At 35.3% G+C, this 23615-nt stretch overlaps 1 protein-coding gene across 1 annotated transcript in view; it reads left to right on the top strand.

Annotated features, from left to right (window-relative positions):
* The window catches only part of BRWD3 (bromodomain and WD repeat domain containing 3), a 205532-nt gene that overhangs the window by 179164 nt on the left and 2753 nt on the right, over positions 1-23615 (top strand). Inside the window, exons 35-40 of the mRNA XM_080795680.1 lie at positions 128-268; positions 1207-1278; positions 2922-3074; positions 4035-4198; positions 4533-4630; positions 5188-5346. Coding sequence (XP_080651806.1) covers positions 128-268; positions 1207-1278; positions 2922-3074; positions 4035-4198; positions 4533-4630; positions 5188-5346 — 787 coding nt within the window. The remainder of the gene's footprint in view (positions 1-127; positions 269-1206; positions 1279-2921; positions 3075-4034; positions 4199-4532; positions 4631-5187; positions 5347-23615) is intronic.

The raw sequence follows: 23615 nt of genomic DNA, 5'->3' as shown, positions 1-23615 counted from the left end.
TCTAAATTAAGAAACTTAAATAGCAACTTCTCTATGTTACATAGATTTATTAACATAGGAACGCAGGAGAAAATCAATGAATAGTTAAGAAAAGAGCTTTTATATATACTTCTGTTAAAATCTACAGGTCAAATGCCGAGGCAGAAGACAGTCTTTAAGGTGTAATCCTGATGCTTGGAGAAAACAATGCAAAGAACTGTTGAGCCTCATTTATGAACGTGAAGACGCAGAGCCATTTCGACAGCCAGCCGATCATCTTTCTTATCTAGTAAACATACACTTGTTTAACAACTTACTTAGTAAACATACACTTGTTTAAATAATTGCCAATATGTAATTTCCCACAAATATACATGCTAAAATATAGTTTCAAGCCACTTTTCCTCCTTTTTTCCTTCCTTCTTTCCTCCATCCCTTCTTCCCTCCCTACTTCCTTCCTCTTCCTTCCTTTTTCATATGTCTTTTAATTGTGAAAGTGGGTAGTATGATTAATGATAATGAAATTCCAGTCATGTACTTTGTGTGTAAATTATATAGTTGTGAACCAAATCTGAATCTAAATATCTTTGCAATCCCTTCCTGCTTTCATTTTGGATATTTTTAAATAAATTTTACTAATTTCTAATACATTTCTACTCACTGGAAACCCCTCATAACATACATCAGCCTGTTTAATTTATACTTAATGTGTTATCCAATAGGATCACTTAGAGTAATTAATGTAATGTAAAGTAAGTAATGCCATATTACTTTTCATCAAAGATAAAAACATGAGAACTATTATAGTATTCTTTTTTTAGGAGTGTATCTGTTGAATAACTGTTTAGTGTAGATAGCAAATCTTAACTTTTTCAGAGAAAAGTTATAGCAGTATTTCAGAAATGCATCAGACCATCCTCTGAAATTAGTAAACATAAATGTTTTCTGCATACACAGGTTTTAGTTGGGAAAAAATATTCAAATAAAAAACAAAATTATGTTCAACAAAGTTCATTTTGTTTGTAAGGAGTTTGAGTAGAATAAATTAGTCTTGTGTTTCTCATAGTAGAGGAAAATGGTGAATGTAGAATTCTTTCATCTTAAAGTACAGTCAGTAAAAACCTAAATCCTATTAATTACTTAAAGCTTTAAATCATTATTGCTTTGCCAACTTGATATTTTGTTGTAGTAGTCTGGAAATAAAATATATCTTCTTTACCCTAATAGGGCCATCAAGAACAAGAGGGAGAATCCTCAGAGTCAGTTGTTGCAGAAAGACAAGAGCCATCTCTTTCTGAGGTAGACCTAGGTTGTCTCTTGAAAGACATGTACTGGTTGTTTTTATATTGTTCTACTTTTTAAAATTTCCATACTGAAAATGAAACTTTTATAATTTGTAAAGCTGTTTTCCAATTCTTCGCACTCTTTTTGTCTTTGATTTTTTGGTGGTTTATGTTTTTGTTCTGTTTTGTTTTGTTTTGTTTTGTTGTGGGTTTTTTTGTTGTTGTTTTTTAAGGTTTTATTTTTTTTAAAGATTTTTTTATTTTGTTTAGATCGAGAGAGACCACAAACAGGGGGGAGGGGCAGAAGGAGAGGGAGAGAAGCATACTCCGCACTGAGTGGGGAGCCTGACACAGGGCTCAATCTCAAGACCCAGAGATCATGACCTGAGCCAAAGCCAAGACTCAAACGCTTAACCAACTAAGCCACCCAGGCATCCTTGTGTTTTTGGTTTTTAAATCATCACGTGTTTCCAAGTGTGTTCTTTATGGCATCTGCATACAAAAAATTGTTTCTATAGACCTAAAGTTACTGTAGTGGAGTAGAAAACATTAATTGCATAATATGTCTGTATTGCAGCTGATTGTATCCACTGGGACTTCATTCAGCCACCTTATGGGATCTTTTGACTTTTGGTCACATAATACAAGTCCAACATATTTCCTCTATGAAAATCTTTGTTTCACAAGCTATGTATGTTGGAATATACTTTTGTTGTTATGATTTAAGACAAAAATATTTTTAAAGATAGATTAAAAGTAATTGTGGTCTCTTATACTTGGAAAAATATTTTTACTTTTTTTTAATAATTTATAATTTATAATATACTTTTTCTCTGCCCATTTTTCTGGATTTTTGGCTTCTTTTCTGAAAGAAATGTGATGATTGTTACTTAATGATTTTAAGTGGGATGAGAGATCTAATACTGACTATGGTTTTCACTCCAAAATGTTTAGTTCTTGATGGTTATGGTATATATAAGTATAACTTTTAGATTACATTCTATATGATAAACCTAGGCATATCTTAACAAGACTTGACAGATTTAGGTTAAAATAGAATCTTCTCCCTTCCCTAATCAAAATCAAACTAATTCATAATTTATGAGACACAGACCTCCAATGAAGCACAAGTATCATATTCACTAAAAAGCAAAAATATAGGAGCTAGGCACAGACATGGCCAGTTTGACTTTGACCTTCAACTAATGACATTTCTCCTAGCTAGAAACAGCTTGGAAATATGTAGTTAATTTGTGACATGGAACTATTTAATTATATGTGAATAAACCCATCTTCTACCTTCATTGGGTACTTTGCTAGGCAATTGGGGGCTCCTTCAGCCTTTAAGAAAAAAATAGAACTTTGTTTTCTGTAGGGATAAAGCCAGTAGCTGTGCATTTTCTATTCTGTCTCTTGAGAGAATCATATGGTTATCGATTTCAGGGTGAAGGCTAAGACTCTCCCAAAGACCCCTGCTCTTTTCCTGAGCTACCAAAGGAATTCTGTTTAAATGAATGGTTTTGATTAGAGTAGATAGTTGGCAGATTGAAAAGCAGTGTGTTTATTTCATGGTGGATTGGTGATGCAAATCTCAGTACCATTGTATTACGTAGTATTGTTACCCAGCCTGTATATTTAATAACACATTCTTCCTTGTAGGATTATCCAGATATTACAGACACGCCTATGGACTTCAGCACTGTGAAAGAAACTTTAGAAGCAGGAAATTATGGTAGTCCTCTGGAATTTTATAAGGATGTTCGCCAAATATTCAGCAACTCCAAAACGTATACCTCTAATAAAAAGTCAAGGGTATGCAAAAAAAAAAAACAATATTAGGTGGATTAATTACTTAAGCATTTTCATATATATGTATATCAGGTAGTTTTCTTTCATTAGTTTTAAAACTGCTTATACTTTCTAAAGAAGTATATTACAGTTCTAACATGGTTACTGAAGTGTGATATTTTCCCTATGTTTTGTTAGAACTTAAATATCTTATGAACAAAAAAATAGTAATAATAATTTTTGTTTTTTGTAATCACTGGTGTCTGATTAACTTTTAAACTTGTATAAAATGAATTTTCACTAATTTCTGCAGGCATAATTTTTGTCACTTTTGATTTTCTTCCTACATATGTACTTACATATGCTTATATACTATTTGAAACACTAAGTTTCATATTTTGAAGCCCTTTTTCAGCTTATATATTATGAACATTTTCCCATGTCATTATGACTCTTTGAGAATACTTCTAATGTCTTCATAGTATTCTGCTGTATGGTTGTTTTATGTTATTTAACCAGTACCCTAGTGCTTGAGATTTAGGTGGTTTCTAGTTTTTAACTTTACATGAATAATGCTGTGGCTTTCATCTTTAACATCCTTGAACATAATTACTTTGTGTGTGTAATTCTCTGATATTTATTTAGAATAAATTCCCAGAAGCAAAATTACTGGTGAAAGGATCAATATATTTTTAATATTTTTAGTACATAATGCAAATTGTATTTTAGAATGTTGTTCCGTTAAAATATTCACTGGCAATGTATGAGAATCTTTTTTCTACCCTTCCCAACATTGGATATGACTTTTTTAATAATCTTTGTTACTTTCTAGGTGAAAATGATATTTTAATTCTTTAGGAAGAGGTTTTCAAGTATATGAAATTGCACATTTATTTTGTCTGAAAGATTGATGCTGATGCTAGTCTAGGTATATTTATACTTTCTATTTTATATAATTAAAGTAGTTGATTTCTACCTTTTCAGATCTATAGCATGACACTGCGATTATCTGCCTTATTTGAAAGTCATATTAAAAATATCATCTCTGAATATAAGTCAGGAATGCAGAGTCAGAAGAGGAGAAGGCCACGGTACAGAAAACGTCTAAGAAGCAGTAGCAGTTCATTATCTAGTAGCAGAGCTCCTAGGTATGTTACACTGATGTAGAATTTTATGTTTTAAGGCACTTTGTATATATTACCTCATTTTTTAAGGTTTATTGAATAGTTTGAGAAGATCCAAAGATTTTTTTAAGAACTCTTATTATTGTGTAAAGATGGAGTTGGTAACCCAAAGCTTTGTTTATGTGGATTTTATTATGCCAAAAGCTATTCTTTTTTAATTTTGATGATTACCAGTTTGAAGCATTTCACTTAAATTATAAGGCATTTCTTTGGTCAGCTTAAGCATTTGTATCATACTGTCTATCATAATATGTTGCTAGTAGAAAAAATGTTCATTTTTATATATTTTAAATTGTAGTCCCAAAGGGAAGCAGAAACAAATGAAGTTGCAGCCTAAAAATGACCAGAATACCTCAGTGTCTTATGCCAGGACTAGCTCTCCTTTCTCGTCTCCCGGTAAATATCTTTTGTTTTCAGTGTTCTGTATTTCAGTTTAATACTGATATTAAGCATGTAGAAGAGGCAGCATGATTTATAGTACGGAAAGCATTGGATTTGGATGTAGAAAGTTGTGCTTTATTCCCATTTCTTCTAACTGTGTGGCCCTGGGTAAGACATTAGGCCATAGAATTCAGTTTTATTTTTAAAATGGAAGTGTTGAGACTAAATGAATTTTGAAGTCTTTTTGTTTTACAATTCTGTTAACTATAATTTTTAACTCTATAATATCTCAGAGCACTCATTTACAACATATTTGCAAACATAAAAATTAAAAATTCATCATCTAGGGAGGTGGTTTTATTGGACAAGTTTTTCTGACATTCTGTGCTTGAAAACTTAATGATGTGATAAAACATTTGTTCTCAATATATTCATATTTCCCTCTTCAGACAGCTTGCATTTTTGATGTTGGAGTAAAGTAACTGAGTGAGATATAGTTTTAAAAACAGCTTGTTTAATTTTCCTGAAAACATGCTAATGTATGTTAATATTACAGTCTTTTTAAATGTAAGTTTCAGATGCTGCTGAAGGCCTTTCGTTATATTTACTGGATGATGAAACGGATGGGCCATTTTCTTCATCGAGCTTCAGTGGTTATAGCAGAAGTGGAAATAGCCATGACCCAGGGAAAGCCAAATCATTTCGGAATAGAGTTTTACCAATTAAACAAGGTAGGAAATAAATACGGACAGGGCATTTATTCTCTGTTCTCTTATGGTGACAGATGAATCATTTAAAAGCTGATGTGTTTAGGTAGTAAAAATTAGCATGACAAGAATGACATTTATAGTTAATGACAATTTTAATGTTGTGTTAAATTTGAGTAAGATAGGGGTTCATATCCACAATCAAGAACAAGCCATGAGCAGAATCCAGTAACTACTTCAAAATATATTTTAGTCTTTTAAAATAAAATATGAAATAATAAGGAGGAAAAACTAAATGAAGAGCTATTTCAAACCAAATCCTTTTTTGAAATTGAGATAGCCCTTAAAAATATAAAGCCTATCTAAAGATAATTTTGGAATTTTTTTCCTTTGTTATTAATATAGTTTAATATATGAAACATATTTTTATTTTTTGTAAATTTTAATGAAAGATTAAGTAGCATATCCATTATTGTTGAACTATCAATGACTTAAAAGTGGACTTTTCTAAACATATAATTTATATTGGTATATGAAAAATATTGAAATATTTGATTACTTTAAAATATTTAGTGCCTTTATTTTTCCCAATTTGTATCTTTATTCTCTTCTCTGATTGTGCTGCACATTGACTACTCGTGCCACTTTCTTGTCTTTTTTCCCCTCCCCTTCTCTGTCAAGCTATTAGAATAGCCTTTATTTCTTGCTTCTGTTTTCTTTCTATCTAAAAATTCCTTTATCCTTTATTGTCTGGCTTCTGACACCACCACTCTCCAAAAGCTGTTCTCTCCAGAATCACCTATTCTCTTTAGTAACCAACCAGTGTTCTGTTCTTAGTCTCTATCTCCTTGATTTTATCTGTCTTTACATACTATTAAATACCCCTCCTAGGAACTCTCCTGCCAGGCTTCTTTCCTGATCTTATCGTACATCTCTGTTTTCTTACATTTCTGTATTTTCTGTTTCTTTTCTTTGGCTGTACTTACCTCCTATTTGCAGAGTTTTCCACAGGTTTCTTGATATGTTTGTTTTGGGCTTTTTGTTTCTTTGGGTCTTCTGCAAATAATCTGATAACTATATCAATCATCTTTATGCTGATGACTCTCCAAATTCACATATCTAACCCTAACATTTCGTTATTCTACCAGTTTCATTTCCATGTGCTTCCTAAGATAATTTCCTTGGGTGCTTATCATCCATCTTTCTGTGTCAAACTTACTTCTATTTCTGCACTCACTATTTTCGTTAATGTCACCACCATCTTCCTAGTCACCCAACTTAAAATCTTGCAGTGTTCTTAGACACTTCTTTTACCCCTCATATCTAGTCAGTTGCTAAGTTTTGTGAATTCTAAAACTTTTTAATACCACTTAAATCCTTTGTCCACAGTTTCTGTTGCTATCACCTTAGTCTCTAGCCTACTATATTTGTCAGTCCGGGCTGTTATAATAAGATACCACAGACTGGATGGCTTCAAAGCAGATAATTGCTTTTAGCAACTTTATTGAGATATCACTGACATATAAAGTAATGTATATATTTAAAGTGTACAACTTGATGTCTTGATATATGTATACATTGTGAAATGGTCACCACAAACTAATTATAACAGATCCATCACCTCTACATAGTTACCCTGTGTGTTAAAAGTTAAGATCTCTCCTTTTAGCAAATTTCAAGTATACCATATAGTATTGTTAACTATAATCACCATGCTGTACCTTAGATACCCAGAACTTATTCATTCTGAATAACTGAATTTTTATACCCTTTGACCTGTGTCAAATAAATAAATTCATCTTCCTCCAGCCCCTAGCAACCACCATCCTACTCTGTTTTTAGGAATATGACTGTTTTCGATTGTATACGTAAGTGACATGCAGTATTTCTCTTGCCCCATCTTCCTCATTTTGCTTAGCATAATACCTTCCCAGCTCTGAACATGTTATCACAAATTGCAAAATTTCCTTCTTTTTAAACTGAGTAATATTCCATTGTGGGGTATGTGTGCATTACATTTCTTTACATTCATCTGTGGAAGGGCATATAGATTATTTCCATATCTTGGCTATTGTGAATAATGCTGCAGTGAACATGGGAGTACAGATACCTCTTAAAGACCCTGACTTCAGTTCCTTTGTATATATATCTAGAAGTGGGGTTACTAGATCAAATAATAGTTGTATTTTTAATTTTTTGAGGAACCCCCATAAATATTTCCATAATGGCTATACTAATTTTCTCTTTTTCTCCACATCCTTGCCAACAATTGTTATCTCTTACCTTTTTTTTTTTTTTCAAAGAAAGAGAACTTGGCCAGTAATATTTATTTCTGTAAAACAAGGTGAGTGTACAAGAAGACCACTACAGGACCATGTATGTCAGACATTTCCCATTCTCTGCATTTCCTCCCTCAGTGGCAAAGTGCATGAGACCTGGGAAGGATGACGGGTGCTGGTACAGGGTGTGGATGATGGATGGAAGAAGCAGGACAGTAGGACATAGACATGTGGTATCATGCCCACAGCCACACTGGGTGCTGACCTTCCTTAAAAATTGTTATTTTAAATCCAGTTAGTTAAGGAGCACTTGGGTGGCTCAGTGGCTTAAGCCTCTGCCTTCCACTCAGTTCATGATCTCAGGGTCCTGGGATCGAACCCCGCATCGGGCTCTGCTCAGCGGGAAGCCTGCTTCTCCCTCCCTCTCTCTCCCTGCCTCTCTGCCTACATGTGATCTCTCTCTGTCAAATAAATGAATAAAATCTTTAAAAAAATAAATAAATCCAGTTAGTTAACATACACTGTTATATTAGTTTCAAGTATATAATATGTGATTTAGCAGTTATATACGTCACCTGGTACTCATCACAAGAAGTGCACTCCTCTTTAACCCATCACCGCACACACCTCCCCCCTGGTAACTATAAGTTTGTTCACTATAATTAAGAGTCTTTTTCTTGATTTGTCTCTCTCTCTTTTCTTCTTTTTGCTCATTTGTTATGTTTCTTAAATTCAGTGTATGAAGTCATACGGTATTTGTCTTTCTCTGACATATTTCATTTATGTATTATTTTCTAGCTCCATCCATGTCATTGCAAATGGCAATATTTCATTCTTTTTTATGGCTGAATAATATTCCTGTGTGTGTGTGTGTGTGTGTGTGTGTGTGTGTGCCTGCGTGCATGCATGTGCGTGCACATTTGTGTACATGTACCACATCTTCTTTATCCATTTATTATTCAGTGGATACTTGGGCTCCTTCCATATATTGGCTGTGGTTGATAATGCTGCTGTAAACGTAGGGGTGCATGTATGCCTTTGTATTTTATTCTTTGGGTAAATACCCAGTAGTGTGGTTGCTGGATCTTAAAGTAGTTCTGTTTGTAACTTTTTGAGGCCCATAATGTTTTGCACAGTAACTATTCCAGATTGCATTCCCATCAGCAGTGCAAGAGGGTTCCATTCTCTCGACAACTTCGCCAACACCTGTGCTTCTTGTGTTTGTGATTTTAGACATTCTGACAGCTGTGATGTGGTATCTCATTATAGTTTTGATTTGCATTACCCTCACAGTAAGTGACAATGAACATCTTTTCATGTGTCTTTTGGCCATCTGAATGTCTCGTCTTCCTTGAAGAAATATCTGTTCATGTCTTCTGCCCATTTCTTAATTAGATTATTTGTTTTGGAGTGTTGAGTTTTATAAGTTCTTTATATATTTTGGATACTAACTCTTTATTGGATATACTTGAAAATACCTTCTCCCATTCAGGAGGTTGCCATGTAGTTTTCTTAATTATTTCCTTCATTGTGTAGAAGCTTTTTATTTTGATGTAGTCCCAATAGTTTCTTTTTGCTTTTGTTTTCCTTCGCTCAGGAGACATATGTAGTAAGAAGTTGCTACAACCAGTGTCAAAAATGTTACTGCCTGTGTTCTCTTCTAGGACTTTCGTCCTAGAAGGTTTCACATTTAGGTCTTTAATCCATTTTATTTCAGGTTTCACATTTAGGTCTTTAATCCATTTTTATTTTATTTTTATGTGTGTTTCAAGAAAGTGATCTACTTTTACCCTTTTGCATGTTGCTATCCAGTTTTCCCAACACCAGTTGTTGAAGAAACTGTCTTTATCCTATTGGATATTTCTTTCCACTTTTCTTTCCAGCACCATATAGCTGTAGGATTATTTCTGGGTTTTCTATTCTGTTCCATTGTTCTGTTTGTCTTTTTTTGTGCCAGTGCCATACTATTTTGATTACTAGAGCTTTGTAATATAACTTGAAATCTCTAATTGTGATGACTCCAGCTTTGCTTTTTTTTTTTTTTTAATCAGGATTTCTTTGGCTATTTGGAGTCTTTCCGTTGCCATACAAATTTTAGGATCGTTTGTTCTAATTCTGTAAAAAAGGCTGTTGGTATTTTGATTGGGATTCCAATAAATATGTAGATTGCTTTGGGTAATACAGATATTTTGACAATACTTATTCTTTCAATCTATGAGCATAGAATGTCTTTCCATTCCTTTGTGTCATCTTCAATTACTTTCATCAGTGTTTTATAGTTTTCATAGCCAAGGTCTTTCACCTCTTTGGTTAGGTTTATTCCTAAGTAATTGTAAGTGAGATTGTTTTCTTAATTTTTCTTTCTGCTGCTTCATTATTGATATATAGAAATGAAGCAGATTTCTGTACATTGATGTTTTTATCCTGTGACTTTACTAAATTTGTTTATCAGTTCTGGCAGTTTTGTATGTGTGTGTATGTGTGTGGAGTCTTTCAGGTTTTCTCTATACAGTATCATGTCATCAGCAAATAGTGAAAGTTTTATTTCTTCCTTCCCTATTTGGATGAATTTTATTTCATTTTGTTACCTGATGGCTTTGTCTGGGACTTCCAGTACTATGTTGAGTAAAAGTGGTGAGAGTGGACAATCCTTGTCTTGTTCCTGACCTTAGAGAAAAAGCTCTTAGTTTTGCCATATTAAGGATGATTTTATCTGTGGGTTTTTCATATATGGCCTTTACAATGTTGAGGTATGTTCCCTTGAAACCTACTTTATTGAAGGTTTTTATCATGAATGGATGTTGTACTTTGTCAAATGTTTTTTCTGTCTATTGAAATAATCATATGGTTCTTATCCTTTCTCTTATTGATGTCATGTATCACATTAATTTGTGAATGTTGAACTACCTTTGCAACCCAGAAATAAAACCCACCTGATGATGGTGAATGATTCTTCTAATTTATTGTTGGATTCAATTTGCTACTATTTTGTTGAGGATTTTTGCATCTATGTTCATCAAAGGTATTGCATTGGCTTGTAATTCTATTATTAGTGGGGTCTTTATCTAGTTTTGGTATCAGGGTAAAGCTGGCCTCATAGAATGAAGTTGGAAGTTTTCCTTCCTTTTCTATTTTTTGGAGTAGTTTGAAGAGAATGAGTGTTAACTCTTGTTAACTGTTTGGTAGAATTCTCCTGTGAAGCCTTTTGGCTCTGGACTTTGGTTTCTTCCGTGTTTTTGATTACTGATTCAATTTCTTTGCTGGTTTTAGTGTGTCCAGATTTTCTATATCTTCATGTTTCACTTGTGATAGTTTATATGTTTCTAAGCATGTATCCATTTCTTCCAAGGTTGTTCAGTTAGTATATTGTTGTTATATATAGTTTTTCATAGGGTTCTCTTATGGTTGTTTGTATTTCTGTGGTATTGGGTGTTATTTCTCCTTTCTAATTGTGATTTTACTTGAGTCCTTTATTCTTTTTTCATCTTAAGTCTAACTAGAGATTTATCGATTTTATTGATTTTTTTTTTCCCAAACAACCAGCTCCTGGTTCTATTGATCTGTTCTGTTATTGTTTTAGTTTCTGTGTCATTTATTTTTCCTCTAATCTTTGCTATTTCTCTCTTTCTGCTGGCTATAGGTTTTGTTTTTCTTTTTCTAGTTCCTTTAGGTATAAGGGTAGGTTGTTTAAGATTTTTCTTTCACCTTGAGGTAGGCATATATTATTATTACCCTTCCTCTTAGGACCAATTTTGCATTCCAAAGGTTTTGGACCATTCTGTTTTCATTTTCATTTGTTTCCATATATGTTTTATTTCTTCTTAATTTCCTAGTTGACCATGCATTGTTTAGTACCATTTTATTTGACCTCCATATATTTGTGGTCTTTCCTCATTTTTTTCTTGTAGTTGACTTCTAGTTTCATAGCATTATGGTAAGAAAAGTTGCATGGTATGACTTTGATCTTCTTGAACTTGTTTAGGCTTCTTTTGTGGCCTAATGCATCATCTATTCTGGAGACAGTTCCATGTACACCTGAAAAGAATGTGTATTCTGCTATCTTAGGATAGAATGTTCTGAATATATGTGTTAAATCCATCTGTTTCAATATGTCATTCGAAGCCATTATTTCCTCATTGATTTTCTGTTTAGAGGATCTGTTCATACATGTAAATGTGCTGTTAAAGTCCCCTACTATTGTTGTATTATTATCAATTAGTTGCTTTATGTTTGTTATTAATTGTTGTATATATTTGGGTGTTCCTATGTTAGATGTATAAATATTTACAATTGTTTTATATTCTTGTTGAACTCTTCATCGGCTAGCGTCCTTGGTCTCTTCTTACAGTCTTTGTTTTAAAACTTGTTTGTTCTTTGTAAGTATCGGTACTTTGGCTTTCTTTTGACATATATTTGTATGGTAGATATTTCTCCATCCCTTCAATTTCAGTTTGCATGTACCTTTAGGTCTAAAATGAATCTCCCTTGTTTGAGGAAAGCATCTGCATCCTGGAGACCGACTGGGAAGCCCAGGCTTTGGGTGAATGTACTAACCTCTGTCTATAGACTTCTTCACAGCTTGCTCCTACCTCCATCTCCTGGGCCCGAGCCATGTCCTCCAGCCCAGCTGTCCGTCCGTGTTGCAGACCAGCTGCCCCCACAGCCCATATCCTTCTATCCTGCCCATTTCTCCTGCCTAATGGGGTTTTGTTCCATTTGGGTACTTTTCCATAAGTTGGCCCTTGTATTCATAGAGACTTTAGAAGATTTTTGATAGAAACCAAAGACCTCCTTTCAGTTTCGAGCAGGTTTATCTCTAGATTCCAACCCCCAAAATTATGTACCTTTCTAGTTTAGTCAAATTTGTGGATGGCCTCTCTCTCTTTCCCATTCTACATTCTTAGTCCTATGTTACCTTTATGTCTCAGAAATGGTGAAATGTACATCAATCCAATAAAATACGAAATAACCCCCAAATATAGATAAACAAATAAACACATAAAATGAATCTCATCATAGGCACCTTGTAGATGGATCTCATTTTTTTAATCCTTTCGTCACCCTGTGTATTTTGATTTTAACATTTTTTAGTCCATTTACATTCAGAGTAATTATAGATAGGTATGTATTTAGTAACATTTTATTACTTGTTTTGTAGTTGTTTCTGAAGATTTTCTCTGATCCTTTTTTGTCTTTCTCTTTCATGTTTTGCTGATTTTTTAGTGATATATTTCTCTTTATTCTTTGAATATTTATTAGAGGTTTTTAATATATGGTTACCAGTACATTTATATGTAACCTCTTCTGTATATAAGAGTGTATATTAAGTTGGTAATCCTTAAGGTTGAACTCATTCTTTACTCCTCTCCCCATGCTTAAATACATGTTGTTATATATCCTTTTATCTTGTGAGTTCCTTTCCTGATATTTTCACAGAAATATTCATCTTTAGTGCTTTAATGTTTCCTACCTTTATATTATAACTTTTGGTCTCTCCCTTATACTCAGAGTCCCCTTAAATATTTCTTGTAGGGCTGGTTTAATGGTTATAAACTCCTTTAGTTCTTGAAAGGGGAACTCTACCTCTTCTTCTTTTCTGAATGATACCCTTGCTAGATAGAGTACTCTTGGCTGTAGATTTTTCCATTCTACACTTTGAATAATCATTCCACTCCCTTCTGTTGAAAAATCTCCTGCTAGTCTTAGGGGTTTTCCCTTCTATGTTACTATCTTGTCTTGATGACTTAAAAATTTTCTCTTTATCACTGTATTTTGCCAATTTAATTACAATATGTCTTGGTATAGATCTGCTTTTGTTGGTCTTGTTGGGGATGAGTCAGTGAGTTCCTTATATCTATTCTCATTTTGCGTATTCTTTTCTCTATCTTTGGTTCGGCTTTAACACTTTACATTATTGTGTCTTCTAGGTTACGCATTTGATCCTCTGCTTCTTCTGTTGTTCTCTTCATTCCATCAAGAGTGTTTCTCATTTTGTTTATCGTACCCTTTATCTCTGCTATGTTCTTCCTTATCTCTGTGTTAAGGTTCTCATTCGTGTCTTTCACTTTTTTCTCAAGTCCTATGAGGATCCTTATGATGGTTTCTTTAAATTCTCTATCAGGCATGTTACTTAGAGTTCACTTCAGTCTCTGGCCATGGCCTGGTCCTCTTCTTTCATTTGGGATAAATTTCTCTTTATCTTAATTTTGTCTGCCTCTCTGTGTCTGTATCTATGAGTTAGGAAAGTCATCTATGTCTTTTGCTCTTGAAAGTAGTGACTTTATGAAGAAGGGCACCTTCAGTGCAGAGTCTCTTGTTCACCAGAACCTGTCCCTTCATGAGAGTATCCTTTGTGTGTTGTTTATGCCTTGCTGTCATGTCCGAGTCACTTTCCCTTTCAATGCAGTCATCTGAACTGACTCTCTGCTTTTTCTGGGCTGTGCCTGCTCTCTGTGGTATTAGTGGGACCAGGCAGGCCAGCTCCGGGGAATATGCCCACCAGGGAAGTAGGGGCATGGCAGGGCTGTTAGCAGAATTTGTGCTGGGCTACTAGTTTTTAGTTTTAAGTCAAAATCCTGAGGTGCTACGGCAGCTGGGTCCATGTATCAGGGTGGCTAGGTGTGTCACGATGTCTGTGGCTCAGGATGGCCAGCCAACAGGGCAGGGCTTGGCAGCTGAACATGGTGTGCTTTGGCAGCTGTGCACCTGGTGGCTGGGTGGGTCCCCACAACATTAACAAAATTTGCCCTTAGTCAAGGGTCCAGGCCAGCAGCCTTGGAGTGGGCAAGTCCTCAGGAGAACTTGTGAGCTTGGTGCACTGCTAGTGGGTCAGGTAGCAAGTATCTGTGCAGCCCCACCTCCTGCACATGGCCAATTGTTTATGCTAGAGAGCAGGGGAGGAAAACAGCACCTGCCAGCTCTCTTGTTTTTGGAGAAGTCCCCCAACGTGCTCCAAAATCGGTATAAACAGGTCTCCTTTTTGCCCCCACGGTTATGTAAACTGCCATTTTTATGTTGCCTTCTGGTGCAGGCTGCTGTCTCTTTAAGGGCAGCTAGCCAGGTATCACTCACCCTCCAAAGTTGCCCAGTGTTGTTAAAGCTCCAGGCTCCTAAGTCCCAGCGGTTAAACAAACACAGGAATTCAGTCCCTGTGGTTTTCAAAGCCAAACATTATGGGGATCAGTCTTCCCTATGTGAGCTCCTTGGTGTGAAGGCCCATTGCTCTGCCATCTCTACTCACATAGCTCTCTCCTCTAGCAGCCTCCCCACGTTTATGACATTCCTAACCTTTCGGATGCAGCTTCTTCTCTGTATTTAGTTGTGGAGTTTGTTCTTCCCATCTTTGGATCACTCTCCCACTTTTTGACTTGGACATGGATGATAATCTACTGAAAACATGGGACAGGGTGAGCTCAGGGTCCTCCTACTCCATCATCTTCCCAAACTCATCTCTCCTCTTATCTTTTTTTTTTCTCTCTTTTATATGAAGTTTTCTGTTTTAATTCCAGTATAGTTAACATACAATGTTACATTAGTTTTTGGTATATAATACAGTGATTCAGGAATTCTATACATTACTCAGTGCTCATCATGATAAGTGTACTCTTTAATCCCCTTCACCTATCTTACCCATCCTTCACCCTCTGGTAACCATCAGTTTGTTCTCCATAGTTAAAAATGTCTTCTGTTTTTATTTTTTTATCTCTTTTCTCCTTTGCTCATTTATTTTGTTTTACATCCCACATGTGAGTGAAATTATATGGTCTTTGGTTATCTTTGACTGACTTGTTTTGTGTATCATTATACTTTTAGCTCTATCCATGTCATGGTAGATGCAAGATTTCACTTTTTATGGCTGATGAGTATTCCATTACACACACACACACACACACAGCACATTCTTTATCCATTCATGTATCAATGGACAATTGGGCTCTTTTCATAATTTGGCTGTTGTAAATAGTGCTGCAATAAAGATAAGAGCGCATATATCCCTTTGAATTAATATTTTGGTATTCTTTGGATAAATACCTAGTAGTACAATGGCTGGATCATACGATAGTTCTATTTTTAACTTTTTGAGGAACTTCCATGCTGTTTTTCAGAGTGGCTGCACCAGTTTGCATTCCTAAAAACAGTGCAAGAGTGTTCCTCTTACTCTATATCCTTGCCAACACCTGTTTCTTGTGTTATTGAATTTAACAGTTCTGTAAGGTGAGAGGTGATATCTCATTGAAGTTTTGATTTGCACTTTTTCATATACATACAACAAACATTTATTTCCTCACAGTTCTGGAGGCTCAAAGTCTAAGATCAAGGTGCCAGCCGAGTATCTGGTCAGGATTCTCTTCCTAGCTTGCTGATGGCTGCCTTCTTGATGTGTCATCACATGACTTTTTCATTGTATATCCACAGACAGGAAGAGAGAGTGAGCTCTGCTCTCTTCCTTTTCTTTTAAGGACAACAATTCTAGTACTTTAACACCTACACTTAAGACTTCATTTAATTTTAATGACTTCCTTATAGAATATGTATCCAGATACAGACACATTGGGGCATAGGACTTTAGCATATATAACTTTTTTAAGTTTTTATTTAAAGTCTAGTTAGTTAACATACAATGTTTTATATTAGTTTCAAGTATGCAATACAGCAGTTCAACGCTTCCATACAATAGTTGGTTCTCAACACAACTGCACTCCTTAATCCCCATGACCTATTTAACCCACCTCCCACCAACCTCTCCTCTGATAACCATTAGTTTGTTCTGAACAGTCAAAATTCTTTTTCTTAGGTTGCTTCTCTTGCTCTTTTTTTCCCCTGTGCTCATTTGTTTGGTTTCTTCGAGTCCACATATGAGTGAAATTATATGGTATTTATCTTTCTTTGACTTATTTCACTTAGCATAATACTCTTTAGCTCCATTTATGCCATCGCATGAGTAATATTCTATTGTTTATGTATACCACATCTTTATTCATTCATTTGTCAATGGACATCTGGGCTCTTTCCATAATTTGGCTATTGTAGATAATATTGGTATAAACATGGGAGGGCATGTATTTGAATTAGTATTTTGGTATTCTCTGAGTAAATACCTAGTAGTGCAATTGCTGAATCATAGGGTAGTTGTGTTTTTTAACTTTTTGAGGACCGTCCATACTGTTTCCCATAGTGGCTGCCTCAGTTATCATTCCTACCCAGTAGTATAAGAAGATTCCCCTTTCTTCACATCCTCACAAACATGTGTTGTTTCCTCTCTGGTTGGCTTTAAGCCATTCTGACAGATGTGCAGTGATACCTTATTGTAGTTTTGATTTGTATTTCCCTGATAATGAGTGATGTTGAACATCTTTTCATGTGTCCATTGGCCATCTGTATATCTTCTTTGGAAAATATCTATTCATGTCTTCTGTCCAGTTTTATTTATTTTTTTTTCTGTCCAGTTTTAAATTGGATTATTTGTTTTTTGGGTGTTGAGTTTTATAACTTCTTTTTGTATTTTGGATACCAAACCTTTCTCAGATATGTCATTTGCAAATATATTATCCCATTCTGTAGTTTGCCTTTTAGTTTTATTGATTGTTTCCTTTGCTGTGCAGAAGTTTTTCATTTTTATTTTTTAATGATATTTATTTATTCATTTGAGAGAGAGAGAGAGCACACAAGCAGGGGGAGCAACAGAGAGGGAGAAGCAGGCTCCCAGCTGAGGAGGGAGCCCAGTGTGGGGCTCAATCCCAGGACCCTGGGATCATGACCTGAGCCGAAGGCAGATGCTTAACTGGCTGAGCCACCGAGGCATCCCTGCCCAGTTACTTTATAGGTGCCTTTCTACTTAGTCTGTCTCTGAGCCACGTAGGCACCCCCAGAAGCTTTTAATTTTGATGAAGCCCCAGTAGTTTATTTTTGCTTTTATTTCCCTTGCCTCAGGAGATATATCTAGAAAGAAATTGCTATGGCCGATGTCAAAGAGGCTACTGCCTGTATTCTTCTATAGGATGTTAATGGTTTCCTGTCTTTCATTTAGGTCTTTCATCCATTTTGAATTTACTTTTGTGTTTGGTGTAAGAAAGTGGGTCAGGTTCATTATTTTTCATGTCGCTGTCCAGTTTTCCCAGCACCATTTTTAAAGAGTTTGTCTTTTACCCATTGTATATTCTTTCCCCCCTTGTTGAAGATTAATTGGCCATATAATTGTGGGTTCATTTCCTGGTTCTCTATTCTGTTCCATTGATCTATGTGTCTGTTTTTGTGCCAGTACCATACTGTTTTCATCATTACAGCTTTGTGATGTAACTTGAATTCCAGAACTGTGATGCCTCCAGCTTTGCTTTTGTTTTTCAAGATTGCTTTGCCTATCTGGGTTCTTTTGAGGTCCATAGAAATTTTAGTGTTATTAATTCTAGCTCTGTGAAAAATGCTATTGATATTTTGATAGGGATTACATTAAATATGTAGATTGCTTTGGGTAATAAAGACATTTTAGCAGTATTTGTTCTTCTGTTCCATGAGTATGGAGTGTCTTTCCATTTCCTTGTGTTATCTTTAATTTCTTTCATCAGTGATGTATAGTTTTTAGATGACAGGTCTTTCAACTCTTTGGTTATGTTTATACCTAAGTATCATAGTTTTGGTGCAGTTATATAAGGGATCGTTTTCTTAATTTTTCTTTCTGCTGCTTCATTATTGGTTTAGAGAAATGCAACAGATTTCTGTACATTGATTTTGTGTCCTGAAGTTTTGCTAAATTTGTTCATCAGTTCTAGCAGTTTTTTTGGTGGAGTCTTTTGGGTTTAGTATATATGATATCATGTCATCTGCAAATAGTGAAAGTTTTACTTCTTCCTTGCTTATCGGTATGCTTTTTATTTCTTTTTGTTGTCTGATTGCTAGGGCTAGGATTTCCAGTACTATGTTAAATAACCATAGTGAGAGTGGACATCCCTGTCTTGTTCCTGACCTTAGAGGTAAAGCTCTCAGCTTTTCCCCCAGTGAGAATGATACTAGCTCTGGGTTTTTCATATATCACCTTTATTATGTTGAGGTATGTTCCCTCTGAACCTACTTCATGGAGCATTTTTATCATGATATTATACTTTGTTAAATACTATTTCTGAATATATTGTGATGATCATATGGTTCTTATCCTTTCCTTTATTAATGTTGTGTATCATGCTGATTTTTTTGCAAATATTAAACCACTCTTGCAACCCAGGAATAAATCCCATTATTGTGGTGAATCATTCTTTTAATCTATTGTTGTATTTAATCTATTGTTGTATGTATTTAATGTATTGTTGTGTAAAATAGTTTGCTACTATTTTATTGAGAATTTTTGCATCCATATTCATCAATATTGGCCTACAGTTCTCTTTTTTAGTAGAGTCTTCCTCTGGTTATGGAATCTGGGTAATGCTGGTATCATCAAATGAATTTGAGTTTTCTTTCCTTTATTATTTTTGGAATAGATTAAGGATAGGTATTAACTCTTCTGTAAATGTTTTATGGAATTCACCTATGAAACCATCTGGTCCTGGCTTTTATTTGTTCAGAGATTTTTGATTACTGATTCAGTTTCTTTGCAGGTTATTGTTCTGTTGAGGTTTTCTATTTCTTATTGTTTCAGTTTTGGTAGTTTATATGTTTCTAGGAATTTATCCATTTCTTTCAGGTTGTCCAGTTTTTGAATTATAGTTTTTCATTATATTCTCTTAACAATTTTTGTATTTTTATGGTGTTGGTTCTTATTTCTCCTCTCTCATTTGTGACTTTACGTATTTGGGCCCTTTTCTTTTTGATTAAGCCTGCCTTAAGGTTTCTCAGTTTTCTTGATTTTATCAGAGATCCAGCTCCTGGTCTCATTGATCTGTTACACTGTTTTCTTTGTTCTATATGATTTATTTCTGCTCTAAACTTTACTATTTTCTTTCTTTTTCTGGCTTTAAGCTTCATTTGTTGTTTCTCTCACTCCTTTAGATGTAAGATTAAGTTGTTTCTTTGAGATTTTTCTTGCTTTGAGGTAGGCATATACTGCTATATACTTCCCTCTTAGGACTGCTTCTGCTATATCCCAAATGTTTTGTATTGTAGTTTTGTGTTTTCATGTTCATTTGTTTTTATAAATTTTGTTTAATATCCTAGTTGAACCATTTATTGTTTAGTAGCATGTTGTTTAAACTTCATGTATTTGTGGTCATTCCAATTTTTTTTTTTTGTGCTTGACAAGTTTCATAACATTGTATTCAGAAAAGATGCATAGTGTGATCTCAGTATTATCGTATTTGTTGAGGCCTGATTTGTGATGTAGGACGTGATCTATTCTGGAGAATGTCCCATGTACACTTGAAAAGATTGTATATTCTGCTGTTTTAGGATGGAGTGTTCTGAATATATTTGTTAACTCCATCTGAATCAGTGTGGCACTCAAAGCCATTGTTTCCTTGTTGATTTTCTATTTATATTATCTGTCCATCGATATAAATGGAGTATTTATGTCCCCTCCTATTATTGTGTTATTATTAATCTCTTTATGTTTGTTATTCATTGTTATATATATTTCGGTGATCACATATTAGGTGTATAAATATTTGCAATTGTTACATCTTCTTGTTGTATTGTCTGCTTTATTATGATATATAGCCGTCTTCATTTCTTATAGTCTTTGTTTTAAAATCTAGTTTATCTGTTATAAATACTGCTACTCCAGCTAATTGTTGACATGCATTTGTGTAATAAATATTTCACCATCCACTCACTTTAGATCTGCAGGTATTTTTATGTCTAAAATCATTCTCTTATAGACAGCATATAGATGGCTCTTGTCTGTTTGGTTTTTTGGTTTTGTTCTGGTTTTTTTTTTTAATGTTGTTTGTTTCTATGGGTTTTTTTTTTTTTGCCTCCTGACAGCCTGTGTCTTTTGATTGGAGTGTTTAGTCCTTTTACATTCAGAGTAATCATTGATATACATGTATTTAGTGCCATTTTATTACTTGTTTTGTCAATGTATCTGGAGATTTTCTCTGTTCCTTTCTAGTTTTTGTCACTTTTGGTCCTTCCTTTCCATGCCAAGATCCCCCTTTAGTATTTCTTGCAGGGCTGGGTTCATGGTCACGTATTCCTTTAGTTTTTGGTTATCTGGGAATCTCTTTATGTCTCCTCTATTCTGAGTAACAGCCTTACCAAATAGTGTTCATTGTTGCAGATTTTTCCCATTCAGCAAATTGAATATATCGTGTCACTTCCTGTTGGCTTGCCAAGTTCCTATTGAGAAATCTCCATCCAGCCTTATGGGTCTTCCCTTGTAAGTTAAGGATTTCTTTAGTGTTGCTGCTTTTAAGATTTTTTTCTTTATCACTAGATTTTGCCAGTTTAATTACAATATGTGTTGGTGTTGGCCTGATTTGTTTTGATAGGAGTTCTCTTTTCTCCTGGCCTGGATGTCTGTTTTCTTTCCCAGATTAGGGAAGTTTTCTGCTATTACTTCTTGAAATAAAATTTCTGCCTCCTTTTCTCTCTTCTTCTTCTGAGACTCATATAGAAGAATGATTATACATTTGATTGAATCACTAAGTCCCCTAAGTTTATTCTCATATTACATAATTCTCTCTGTATATTGTTCAGCTTCATTATTTTCCATTATTTTGTCTTCTATATCACTAAATCATTCCTCAGCTTCTTCCAGCCTGCTTGTCATTGCATCAGGTTCCAATATCATTTATAGCATTGTTCATTTCTGACTGTTTTTTAACTCTTTTATCTCTGTGATAAGTGTCTTCTTGATGTCTCCCATTCTTTTCTGAAGCCCAGTGAGTATCCATATGATTGTTGCTTTAAATTCTGAACCAGGCATATTACTTATATCTGTTTTAATTAGATCCCTGGCTGTGATCTTTTCTTGTTGTTTCATTTGGGATGAAGTCCTCCATCTTGGCATTTTGTCTAGGTTTCTGCCTTCTTCTCTGTGTTAGGAAAACCAGTATGTTTCCTGCTCCTGAAATTAATGGCTTTGTGAAGAAACAGTCATTTAGTTTCTAGTACCTGTCACTTCTGAGATTTCTCTTTGCTATATTCTTTGTATGCTCTGCTGTTGTGTTTTGATTGCTCTGTCCTTCAGGCCAGTCACCTGCAGAGGCTCTCCTTGCTTGCAGTGTACAGTATTTGTTCCTTGGCCAAAATGTGGTGAGCTTTAACTACTGTGCTCTGGTCTGCTTACCAAATGAGACCTGATACTATTTCTACTCCAACTGAAGCCCTGTAAAACTCTTGTAGGGATACATGGTTTGGGCAGGGGTTTCTGCTGATCTTCTGAGGGAGGAGCCCACCATGCTGGTATTGGGACAAGCTTGACTGAGAAGGGCAGTCTCATCAGAAAGCTGGGGTGTGAGACTTAGTGTAACCATGTTAGGCAGCCAGTATATGTGCTGTGGTGCTTCCTGCAGCTGGCTCTGTTTATGCTGAGGAGCAAGGGATAAAAAAGGTACCAGTCAGTTCTTGTTCCCTGAGAGCAGTCTCCATGTATGCTGCCTCTCAGGGAAGCACTCTGAGAAAAGCAAATAATCTCCCACCTGCGTGCCCCAAGCATTTTCTAGTTTTCTGTTTTCAAACTGTACACCTCCAGGTTTTTTTTGCCTACCTTCTCTCCAGAAGTACAGTGCCCTCCAGGCTCTATCCCAGATAAACCTAATGACCTTTAAAACTGCAACAGGCTTTAGAGACATGGTGTTGTAGGGGCCTCTGCTGATATTCTGGGGAATGGGCGCACATGCTGGGACTGAGGCAAACTTGACTAAGATGGGCAATCCCAGTACAGGGGTGTGAGACTTGGTATAAGCAAGTTAATTAGCCATTGTCAGGGCTACACTGTTTCCCACTGGTAGCTCTGTGTTTATGCTGAGGGTTACTGGAGGGAAATGGCTCTGGCCTACTCCTTTGTTTCTGGAGAGGCATCTCTATATGAAAGCTGCCTCTCAGAAAAGCCCTCCAAGGAGATTGAATAATCTCCCTCCTATATGTCCCAGGTATCCTTCAAATCGCTGTTTCCATGTTCTGTTCCCAGGTTGTTTGCCTACCTTCTCTCTCCAAGAGCAGAGCAGTGCCCTCAGGGCTTTGTCCCAGCCAAGCCTACTAACCTTTAAAATTGTGAGCTTTAAGCTTCACTGGTTTTAAGAACTCATGAAAATCGTCCCCTCTTATGTTCCAAGCCAGTGACTTTGGGTAAATATTCTCCTTGTGCATTCCCCTGTGTGTTCGGCTCTCTCTCACACCCTTCTCTGTGACTGCAGCTCCCTCCCTCTGCAGTGCCCATTATCCATTTCTCTCCTAAGTCACATCTGTATACTTCCTACCAAATTTAATATGGCCTCTTCTCTCCCTTTAGTTGTGGAGTTTGTTCTGTCAGTCTTCATATTGATTTCTGCAGTATTTAGGATGATTTGATTGTTATCTAGTTATGTTTGTGAGACAAGATGAGCCTAGGGTTCTCCTAGTCCACTGCCATCTTCTTCAAAACCAATATGTATATTTTTTTGAGAGAAGAACACAATCCAGTCTATAACATCTAGACTATTAAACTAATCTTGTTACTATGCTTCACATAGAACCCTAATCTTTGCTCCTTCCAAGCTTTTCAGTCCACTCCTGTTTTTGTCCTACCTCACTAGCTGTTCCTTCTCAATTATCTTTGCCAGTTGTTCTTTATCTTTAGATGCTGGAATACCCCAAGTCTGTCATCGGTCACATTCTCTTTCTTTGTTTGCTCTCTTAATAAGTACCCTCAGTTCTCTTGACCCTAAATGTTATCTCTTACTGAAATTTTCCAAAATTATATTTCTACCTCTAAATAAGTCTGCCCTGATCACTAGACAGGTATATCTACCTGCTTTTTTTCTTTTTCTTTTTTTTTTTTTTATTAATTGTCTTTACTTGGAACTCTAGTAGTATTTAAAACTGGAATCTTTTTTTTTTTCCTACCAGACTGCTTAAACCTATTCCTCTTTCAGTATTCTCCAACTTAGC

The sequence above is a fragment of the Martes martes genome (genome assembly GCF_963455335.1).
Source record: "Martes martes genome assembly, chromosome: X".
Taxonomy (NCBI): Eukaryota; Metazoa; Chordata; class Mammalia; order Carnivora; family Mustelidae; genus Martes; species Martes martes.
This window is presented reverse-complemented; position numbering and strand designations above follow the sequence as displayed.